Here is an 11,560-nt window from a genome sequence, read left to right as displayed (position 1 = left end):
TTTAAAGGCAGTTTGTGTTGGGGTTTTTTTTAAACTCAAAGCATGTGGTGGGAGTTGATGTACTGTAAACTCTCATGTGAACTTTGATGTGACTGAGAGGGGGTGATTTGAGATGAGGGTACTAAGTATCTGAAGGGGGTGCCGAGGGGCTGGGGCCAGGCTCTGCTCGGTGGTGCCAACATAAAACAAGAGGTAACAGGCAGAAACTGATGCGCAGGAAGTTCCACCTGAATATGAGGAAGAACTTCTTTACTGTGCGAGTCACTGAGCAATGAAACAGATTACCCAGAGAGGTTGTGAATTCTCCCTCACTGAAGGTATTCCAGAACCATCCGGGCGCAATCCTGTGCCATGTGCTTGAGCAGGGAGGTTGGAGCAGATGACCCATTGTGGTCCCCTCCAACCTGACCCTGTGACAGGGCACAGTGTGTTGTGCTTCCAGGCAAAGAAGGTAGGTTGGATCCATAGAGTGGCCCCCAAGTTGTATATATCTGCTATTAACATGTTTTGGTAGGTAACCAAAGCCAGAAACCTTGATAAAAGTATTTCTCCTGGTCAGATATGCCAGTTTGTAGAAAAGGCTTTCACCTAGTTAAGAGTACTTCAGGTTTTTGTTGATGCAGAATGCACGTTTATTTTGTATGTTAGATCTGCATCTGTGTAGTGCTGCAGTGGATAGACCTCCTGGCTGGTGTAGAAACAGCTGTCTAAACAATTTGCAAGAAGTTAGGTGTGTCCAGATGAATTTCCTTATATCAGTTTCCTGTGTTTCTTGGGTGGAGTTTGTTGTAGTTACTTAAAAATTCCTTTCTAGGATTATATTAGGCATTGGAATGGTCTGCCCAGGGAGGTGGTGGAGTCTCCGTCCCTGGAGGTGCTTAAGGAAAGACTGGAAGTGGCACTTAGTGCCATGGTCTAGTTGACATGGTGGTGTTTGGGATTGGATTGGACTTTTCCAACCTTAATGATTCTGTGATATGTTAAACTGTATATGCTACTATCAAATATTTATTGTATTGCCATTTTGCAGCCAAATACAGCTGCATATGCTGTTATAACATATTAAATGTCTGTTGTGCATGTGCTGAGCTAAGCTACTAGTACTTTTTTGCTTCATCTCCATGCACATGTTTATAAAGTGTTGCCTTAAAACCTCCAACCTTAATGATTCTGTGATATGTTAAACTGTATATGCTACTATCAAATATTTATTGTATTGCCATTTTGCAGCCAAATACAGCTGCATATGCTGTTATAACATATTAAATGTCTGTTGTGCATGTGCTGAGCTAAGCTACTAGTACTTTTTTGCTTCATCTCCATGCACATGTTTATAAAGTGTTGCCTTAAAACCAATGTAGTAGCATACTCCAGACAAGATTCTTTGTAGGTGCATTTAATATTTTTTACTAATGTCTAACTAACCAAATGTCCTTTTGCAGCCTCACAAGAAGAAGAAACCCTTCATAGAGAAGAAGAAGGCAGTAACATTTCACTTAGTGCACAGAAGTCAGAGGGATCCGCTTGCTGCTGATGATTCTGCACCCCAGAGGGTTCTGCTGCCCACACAGAAAGTAAATACTCACTTGTAACATTGAGGTTCAATTTGATAAGCACTGCCATGGAGGAAAAAGTTGGCATGCAGTGGTGCAATTCAAAAACTTAGCCCGAGGGAAGATTTTTTTTGTCCAGCTTTTTAAAAAGAAGGGGATGTTGTAGGGAATTGGATGGCTGAAGGATGACTAACTGGCCTTAGGAATATAAATGTGTTTAAAAAACATCAATGAAACTTGCCTGACCCACCCTGGTAAAACAGGCTGTGTTAGTTATGCTGCTGGTGGAAAAAGTTGTTTAAGGCCCTGCTCAGACAGCACCCAAACCCAGAACCAGCTGATTACAATGTTCTAATTAGCTCTGCATTAGGGTAATGAGTGGAGAGTGGACTACAAGGACTTTAGAATTCAGGCATTCTCAGTAGATGTGTTACTTTTTTATTTTTGCTAATGAGTTTTAAATGGACCTGAGTAACTAAATGTGTTGTTTTCTACAATTATTTTTATTGGGTTTTTATACCTTTATTTAGTTTTTATACATATACTAAATGTGTTTCTTTTTCTGTTTTCTTTTTGCACCCTTCCAAGGGGCACGAGGAGCAAAGGAGGGAAGAGCAGCGGAAGTATGGTGTCTTCTTTGATGATGACTATGACTATTTGCAGCATCTGAAAGAAGCCTCTGGTCCCTCTGAGCTTGTCCCTTCTGTGTATGGGCAGCAAAGCAGAATTGTTATCACAAGTGAGGGGCACATAGAAGATGAAATTCAGCGAGTTTCAGTGAGTAGTATTTTTGCAGTTCTTGGGTGTTTAGCATCTTGTAGACACATTAACCATATCAACATGTGTTATCCTGTCTGTGATCTCTCTATATAAAAGGATCCTTTTGACCCACAGTCAGACTTTCCTACAAGTAAAACCAAAAGTTGACAAGCCAAAGTGTATCAATGAACATTATTTTGCTAGCACAGTATTAAAACACATTTTCATGTACCCATGACAAGGTTTTCCTTACAGAGTTGGCTTACAGAGGTATTTGGGTGAACAAGTCATGTGTTTTTCTGGGGTGGGCACTTGTTTTTAAGATTTTTAGAGCTTTTGAATGCTCTGGGAGTTACGAATATGCCAAGTTGTATTACCAGCACACCATGTTTTTGAAGTGGAATGTAGCAGGTCCCAGAGAGACTAAAACCAAACTTTTCAATTACTGGCTGACTTGTAGAATTTCATGATGCTAGATATGTTGGAATGGAAAATCACGAAATACTTGAAGCAATGAAGGATGTCATTGCCAGTCACTTTTACTTGGGAGAGTTTGATTTAACTAAATACTGTATTTTAGTCAAAACCAATGTTCTTAGTCAGAAATACCTTTCAGGCACATTTTGGTGATGCTGTGTAAGATTTAAAGTTAGATATGCATGCTATGAAGCTTTTAATAAATCTTTCAATAGAGGGCCGATTTCAAATGTATGTTAATGTTCTCCAAAACAAACAAAAAACTTCACAGATTTCAGTGTTCCTGCTGTACAACCATTGTCTAAAAAGCTTTAGAGACACAAAAGTACTGTCTCCATACGTGGAGAATATTGACATGAGAATTAATGCTGCCAACACTTTACCTAGCTGTCATTGCATAACTTTGAAAATTTGCCACCAGTAAAATAGCTCTTGTCTTAACATTTAAGTAGCACTCAGAGTTTCTTTCAGTCACATGAGTACCCATGTGTTTTTGTTAACATGAGCCCAAATGAGAAACTGAGAACACATATATTGCAATGATGGTTTTTTGTTTCTTTTTCTAAGGCTCCATCTATTAAGTTGCCTTCCTCAGTATTTGCTACAGAGTTTGAAGAGGATGTGGGCTTATTAAATAAAGCTGCTCCTGTTTCAGGTATCATTAAGTCTTTTACCTTCCTGTAATATGAGTTCTCGTCCAGAAACTAGATAGTAATTATGGCTTTGATTATGATGTCCTATTTGTTTTGGTTTGGAACAAGCTCAGTAGAATCATAGAATCATCAAGGTTGGAAGAGACCTTTAAGATCATCAAGTCCAACTGTTAACCTGTTGCTCTACTGTAACCCCAACATAAATAAATAGCAGACAAAGAATGACATATGAGAGACCCATGTTTCAATTAGAGATTTCTGTGATTCTCCTGTCATAGCTTTTTATCTGTGCTTGGTTCCGGGGTGGGGGCAGAATCCATGAGCTCCTTCTATTGGATAGCAAATATAAACTAGTGACAGGGGAAAACTCTAGATGGTAGCATTAATTTTTTACTCCATCTGTTTGAATCCAAGTCTGGAACTGGATTTTCACTCTCAAAGTTTCCTTTCAAATGCTGAGTAGTGTTTACATTCCTTCATTAGTACTATTCATGGTTACAGGCTGTGAGTGTGATTTTGTTTGTATCCATGTTCACACTGAACATTCACTCTACAGCTGTCTTCATATTTTATAACAGAAAGTAACTGTGGTAGTTCTGTCTGTCCTGACAGAAGGTTGCTAAAGACACTTCTGTTAATTGCAGTTGAGAAACACTTTCTAACCTTTTGTAATGTAGGGAATTTTAGGGTTGAAAGCTAGGGTTGGTACTTTATCTTAGGTACTTTAACTTGGATATTTTTTTCTTCTAGAATATTCTAAACAAAATATATTAAAATGTATTTATGGAAGCTTAAGACCTCTGGGGAATGTTTTTCTGAATGATAAGCATTGTCAAGAGGCTTGTATCAAATGGCAAATATTCTTGAGGAATTTTGTGATTCTTTGATTTCAGCTTTGCTTACTGCAAGGTAACAGTCTAGCTGGATTGGTTTTTATCCAGGAAAGTAGCTTTGTAATGTCAGAGAAACTTACATGTTTATGTTTTGGTTTGGTTTTTTCTAACTTTCTAGGACCACGGCTAGATTTTGACCCAGATATTGTTGCAGCTCTTGATGATGATTTTGACTTTGACAATCCAGAAAATATCCTGGAAGATGATTTTGTTCTGCAAGCAAATGAACCACAGAATGGGTAGATAGAGCTTTGTTGAACTGTTTGTCATACGTAAATAGGAATGATGCTATTTGCTATTCCATGTGGTGGTGTAGGAGGCCAGAATGGTTTCAGGTTACAAATTGAATACTTTGGTGTGTTCAAAGAAATAAAATATTACCTTGTACTATGTAGTACAAGGTAACACAAGGTAGCTGATCCTTGTGTTATCCAAGAGATGGATTTCATTGGTTACTTTGAGTTCATGGATTATATGCAGTGTTTGGAGTGATAGTATTCTTGAACTGTTTAAAACATTACCATCTATCACATGTAAAATACATCAGGAATAGTATCCATAAAGGCTAATGGGTGTTACTGGAACCTTTGCAAGTGCTTCACGTGATACCCCACTTGGAGCTTACTTATTTAGGCTTTGGTATCATTCTCATCATTTTATGAACAATGAGAAATTCTTCATTTTAATATTTAAGAATGCAGCTAGGACTTTCTACTTTGACATGTACAACTGAATGTAAACACATCTTCACTCTTAGCACACAGATGTGTGATCCAGCAGCTCTCAGAAATGTTTGCAGCTTTCAGACAAAGGTAGTATTATGCTGACTTTGGCAACACTGTTACTGCTAAGCTTGTTTTTCTTTTACTGGCTTGAAAATAATAACCTATTAACTTTCTGTCTCGAGATTTAAATCTGTTATTGCCAAATTGTTTCAGATAACCCAGTGTTGGTCAGAGCTATGGAAAGGTCCATGTGCTGCTCTAAAGCTGTTCTGTACTTCTGTTCAGGGGATCAGATGCTGAGGATGAAGATGAATGGGAAGATATGGAGGATGATAGTGATGAAAAGGATAGTAATGGTAAAGACTATGATTCAGAAGGTCCTTTATCAGATGATGAGATTAATGGACAGACAAAAGAATTTCTTTTCATGCAAGAAGAAACCAGGAGTCGTTTCACGGAGTATTCCATGTCGTCTTCAGTAATAAGACGGAATGAGCAGTTAACCCTGTTGGATGACAGATTTGAGAAGGTAAGGCAGCTCAGGAGTGTAACTGTTAAGGGTGTTAAATGCTTCTTTGTCTTTTGGTTCATTTTGTCAGTTGGTGTCTGTATACCTGTGCAAATTTTTACTGCCTTCAGTAGTCAGGGCATAAACAGCTGTTCTTTGTATGTGTTCCGCATTTAATACTGTGTACGTTAAGAGGCTTGTGTTAACTAGGTTGTAGTGTTAATTGCTATTGAAAGGCCTAGCTCTGACAGAGTTAAACAAAATTACTCCAGTCACTGTGTTGAGTATTCATAGTTAGTGTTACACTTTTGTCTGAGAGGCTCAGTTCAACACAGCAAATCCTGTGCAGGTGCCTGGCAAAGTCATGTATGTTTGACAGATGTTCAGCAAATGAGAGAGGAGGGGAGAAAGGGCCAAATAGCGAGAAATGTGTAGATCTTCTTTAAGCTATCAAGAAGTTGCGTGACAAATGTGATCTAATTACAGATATCCCCTTCTTTATTTTTAGTTTTATGAACAATTTGATGAAGATGAAATTGGAGCCTTAGATAACGTGGAGTTAGAAGGCTATATTAACACAGACAACGTGCGGTTGCAAGAGGTCCTGAATGATTACTACAAAGAGAAAGCAAAGGAGTATGTATTCCCAGAAGTACTGCTTCACATGAGTGGTTATGTAGTCCTGTGTTTATACTGAAAGTTTGGGTATGTTGTTTCAAGTTCATGTACTCAGAGTTTACATCCTGTATTAAAAGCAGCTTTCTGTATAAGTAGTATCCATTTTTATGTCACTGGATGTAAATCTTAACTTATGATAAACCAGCAAAGTTCCTGCAGATAAAATTGAGGTTCTGCTCCTTTTGCATCATCGTATTGAACTTAGTAGTATCTAGAGGCAATTCTTCCTTTCCCTTTTTAGTGTAACTTACCCTTCTCCTTATACCTTTACTTCTCTTTGTAACAAACACTTTAGCCGAGTATCTTCTGTCCTGCTGGTATGCAGCAATTGCTCCGTGTACCTAGTTACATGATAACAAACTCACAGGTGACTGGTGCATGGGCACCACTGTTTGGAGCTCTGCAAAAATAAGTGCTTATAAAGCAATCCTGTGTCAGTGTAAGACTGCATTTCCACAGCATATTCACTTGGTCTTAAAGCAGGTGATATTATCCCGAAGATAAATGACTAAATATTCTCATATTTCCTGGCTGAAAGACATGGTAGTCCCTTCTGCTGCCTTGCTTACAGGCTAAAAAGTATATCCTTCTCTGCTTGCTCTCCAGTCATACTTCTGAAGTGCAGAAATCTTGCTTTGTTTGGCTGTGTCTGTTGTTCTAACATTTTTAGTTTATTCTGAGGATGCTTACTTAAGGAAACTTAAATTTGCTGCAAGTTTCATTGGGAATAGCTTTCTTGGGTTTGGGGTTTTACTGAAGGGAGACTGGGTTGACATCATTGCACATTTTCAAGAAAAGATAAACTAATTTTTCTTCTCTGAACTTCTTCAAAGTTCTGTGAAATTGGATGATCTTGAACCCTGTGAAGACTTGGACTCTCCTGCAAATGAAGAAAGTGAGGAAGAAAAGGAAGAAATAGTATCTGTAGTTATTGAGGAACCAAAAGAAAAATGGGATTGTGAATCCATTTTGAGTAAGTATTTTGGAGTTTGCTCATTTGTACCTAGGATTTCTAAGTAAATGATAGGTGATCTCAGGCCTTTTCTAACAGTGCTTCAGGTAAAGTGGTTTATGGTCTGAGCACAACCTCAGGAATTTCCAAAGCCTAAATAGTAGTACAATTCATAATAAAATTATCTAATTTCTCTTTGCAACCCTTTCTTCACTACTTTCTTTTTCCTTTGTGACCTAGGTACATATTCAAACTTATATAATCATCCAACACTTATTAAGGAGCCATCAAAGGTAAAATCATTAAATTTATTCTGAGTAACACTGGGAAAACTTGAAACAAATGTGTTTGTTTTCTCAATGAGTATCTGTTTTTAAAAGAAGGAGAGAGCAGCAAAGGAGGTTGGGGAGGGTGTTAGCTTCTGGTATTATTTCTTCACTAATGGAAAATTGAGTTCAATTCAAAATTTCTGTAATAGCTATGCAGAAACATTGAGAGCAATGAATTTACTTTGTTCTTATCTGTGATATACCTATGTGTAATCTGTGTCTCACAGCCACATATTAGGTGGATATTTTCCTTAAAAATAGGCTCTGTTTCCCTTCTGCAGTTTGAAACAATTTATCCTAGCTCTTTGACCTTCGAGATGTTCCTCCTGATTAGAGCACAGCTTGATGTTCCACAGTTTGAAAGGAAACCTTTTTCTTGAAAGCTTATAAAGGAGTATTAAGTGCCTACTTAAGTTCTTTGTTTTTTCAGTAATTATTAAGTAAAAGGGAAAAATGTTTTTCTTGTTCTGGAAGGTGAGATTCTGTTCACAGGTATGCTTGATTTCTTACTTTGGGATTCATGTGCATTTTTCTGAGGGAAGAAAATAGTATGAGGAAACTTCTTTGTTTATTACTGTTAAATCTGAATCTAATGTTTTTATACTGATAAGGCAGTGCAGTGTGCACTTCCTGGAGAGAAAGCTATGGACCACTGATACCTGTGCACTCTATTTTAGCCCAAGCCAATAAAAATTTCTCAGAAGACTGGAATTCCTCTACATATCTTGCCACAGAAAGGCCTTACTGCTAAGCAGGTTGAACGCATGCAAATGATTAATGGCAGTGACCTGCCAAAAGCATCAACACAGCCTCGTGCCAAAGATGAGAGCAAAGAGGATCGCAAAGCTAGGAAACAGGCAATAAAAGAGGAGCGAAAGGTAGGCCTGATTTTGAATAAAACCTTGTAAAACCATCTTATGTTACCTGAATTCTGTCTTATGAACTTCTTTGTAAAGCTCACTTGTTGTCACGTCTGGAAGTCATGGGAAAAACTTGCAGGTCTTGAAGAACTAATTATTGCTTCTTTTAAAAAATCTAGTAGAAAGAAAGTTAGCATCATAATTTTGTCATCCTTATTTCCCATATGAAAACCTTGAGTCTGTTATTGTGGTCATTATTACAGACATAACTTTGGAAGGAACTTCAGATTTCCTTACCATCGAGTAGGAAACGAAGCAGTTATGATGTATCAGATCACACAAAGTGAAAAGCATCTGAAAGAGACAGGGAAAATCCAACTGACCACAAAGTAATACTAGCTGGTTTATTTAGGAACAGAAATTGTCAGCATATTGGAAGCTTTAGCTAGTTAAAGCAGTTAATCCTGGTGGTACACATTCATTTGACTATGAATAATTAGTGTCATAAATAATATTGTTGTCCAGATTGCTCTTGTTTTCATGATCTAGAACAGTTGATTAGAATAGTTTGGGTTTGCATGTTAATGCATATTTTGTAAACTTCTAATTACTCATGTGCATAGGAACGCAGAATGGAGAAGAAAGCCAACAAACTTGCCTTCAAGTGGGAGAAAACAAGGCAGGAGAAAGAGTTGCTCAATCTGAAACAAAACATTCAAGGACTGAAGCTGTCTTGATGAAACTGAGAAACTTACTGTGGAAAACATCCTTAAGTTTTCATCTGTGTTAAGAAGGAACTGCTAAGTCACAGTTTTGCCAATCCTGCTTCCAGGGGGTTGTTCAGAAGAACCAGTAACTTGCCATTCATTCTGAAATGAAATTCTACATAAAACAAAGTGTTAGTGATACCTGTTCTCTTGTGAGTAACATGGCAACTGTTGCAAAGTTTCATTACAGTAGAACTGTATTAAAATTATAAAAAATGTCTTACAGGCTATCACTGAATAAAATTTTGTATATATTAATTGAATATGTTCAACAAATCATCAGACTCCTACAGATTTGTTATGATTAGAATCTTCTATTAAATTATTTCAGTTTGCAAAGCAGTATTTCCATTTATGTCTTCTCTCTCTTATCCTGATGGTTGAAGATAGTGCCTTGATATAGCACAGTTTTGTAAGTCGTGGAGTTTTCACCCACTCCTTGGTTCTTTTCTGGATTGGTATTGTTTTGGTACTATTAGGAAAGCTGAGGAATAATGTTTTGTAAACAGGTGTCTGAGGAGCTGTTGTGTAGCTGTTGTGTGGACATCCTGTTACCTAACCTGAGTTTTAGGTTTCTGGGCAAATAAAATCTGTCACAACAGGTGCTGTAGTTACAGTAGTCAGTGACCTTTACTGTTGCCATTGGAATTGGCTTTGCTGAAGTACTCAGTCTGAGTAGTATGGCAAACAAAACAGGAGACACTTGGAAAAATACTGTATGTTGCCAATAGTCACTGTCTTAAAATTTCATGAAATACTATTCCTCAGGTCTTGCATTCAGTTTGGTTTCATGGAAATACAAACGTACGACCTGCACTGTTGTTGGAAAGACTCTGAAGGTGAGCCAGAGGGTCAGTATCTGTAGGCTTGGGGTGATGTTAAATGTCTGTACTGTACACGTGAATTATTTTGGTGGTGATCTGTTCATAACATGTCAGTGAAATGAATAGGTTCTTTAGTCAGTCCTCAATGCTTCTGTACTCATAAGAAACCCTCAGGTTTAGGCCTTTGAGCTACAGCCTGGGCAATCGTCTGCCTTTAGGTGAGAAGTTTACCATTTTACTGGTAAGGAGCCCAGTAAGCAACGTATGAGTGGAGTGGCTTGACCACTATTGAATATTCCTTAAATAGTTTTGTGAATACTAGATGGAGACAAGCTGACAGAGGGACTGATGTGGCCTTCAATGTACAGAAAAAAATCCAACTATTTGTTTTTATTGTAAGACTTTTATAACGTATTTAATTGGTAAAGTAACATGATGTTAAAGAATGGAATATAGAGTCATTTAAGTCTACAAGTCTCTTGGTCACTGCTCAGAAAACTGAAGTGTCAGTACAGTACACACATCTAGATTAAGCCTTCATTTTCTAAAATTGTCTGTGTTAACCAAATCAGGAGAAATGATTTGTAAGGTTAGAAAAAGTTTCAGAGTTTTCCTTTAGCTGATTCCTGTGCTAGTTTTCATATGTTTCACTAGCTTAAGCAGTGTCTGTCTGCATTATAATGGCTAATTATGTAATCGCTGAATCTATGGTAACTAGGGTGGTGAGCTTTTGGGTAATGAATACTGAGCACCTAGTACTCCTGACTACAGTGCAGAAAAGGAAATCGGAGAAGTCATTCTGTGAGATGAGTCAGATACCGGGGAAGAAGTTAAATGGAACAAGTGAGTAACAGATGCTGTTCAGTGGTTTGGGTGAAATGTGATTTACCAAAAAAGAAAATCTTTTCAAATGGTGCACATGTTCTTCGCTAGATTTCTCATTGCTGATTTGGTAATAATATATCTGTAACCTACAGTCTTACAAAAAGCCAAAACAGCTGTATCAGTCAAAACCCTGGGGGGATAAGAACAGAATAAAGAGGTGGGGGAGGCAAAGAAAGACACTCAAAAGGAATAGTAGAGTCCAGACTAAGGACAGACACATAGATGTCACTTGGGAACAAGGGCAGAAAGAAAGAGGCAATAGAAAAAGAGTCAAAAAAGTTACAGAATTGCTTTGTTCCTCTGCACTTGGAAGCAATGAAAACACTGTAGTAACCTAACTTTGTGCCTTGGAATCTGGTAAAATCTGAAGGAAAAGGTAAGAAACAAAAGCAGTCACACATCTGCTTAGCAAGACAAGGATTTCTTTTGTTTCAGCAAGAGCAGGTAAGGAACAGTTAAATGAGAAGTCTGTAGGTTACAAGGCTAATGAAAAGGTCTCTTTGTCATTTAAGTTTTCCTAAAGACTGTAATTAAAACTTACCGATTTAAAAACAAATATCCTGACAAATTTCACATGTACAAAGTAAGATGATCCTTGAATGCTGTTTTAGCATGCCATGGAAATGTTCTGCCCTAATAATGAACATTGTGTCACTCTTACGACACCTTCTACCTTAGGAACTAGTGACTCCTTACC

The 11,560-nt window shown here is 37.7% G+C and overlaps 1 protein-coding gene across 1 annotated transcript; it reads left to right on the top strand.

The window, feature by feature from the left end:
- Positions 1–1,442: 1,442 nt before the first annotated feature.
- LTV1 (LTV1 ribosome biogenesis factor) lies at positions 1,443–9,488 on the top strand (the record flags this gene model as incomplete). The annotated part of the gene is made up of 10 exons (XM_009078978.1): positions 1,443–1,574; positions 2,142–2,330; positions 3,357–3,444; positions 4,454–4,574; positions 5,346–5,589; positions 6,077–6,204; positions 7,080–7,219; positions 7,439–7,491; positions 8,205–8,405; positions 9,011–9,488. Coding segments are annotated over 10 exons (1,410 nt in total), but the record flags the coding sequence as incomplete, so codon positions are not given.
- Between the last annotated feature and the right edge of the window lie 2,072 nt (positions 9,489–11,560).

The sequence above is a fragment of the Acanthisitta chloris genome, unplaced genomic scaffold, assembly GCF_000695815.1.
Source record: "Acanthisitta chloris isolate BGI_N310 unplaced genomic scaffold, ASM69581v1 scaffold24587, whole genome shotgun sequence".
NCBI lineage: Eukaryota > Metazoa > Chordata > Aves > Passeriformes > Acanthisittidae > Acanthisitta > Acanthisitta chloris.
The sequence above is the reverse complement of the archived record's forward strand: the minus strand, read 5'-3'. Positions and strand labels throughout refer to the sequence as shown.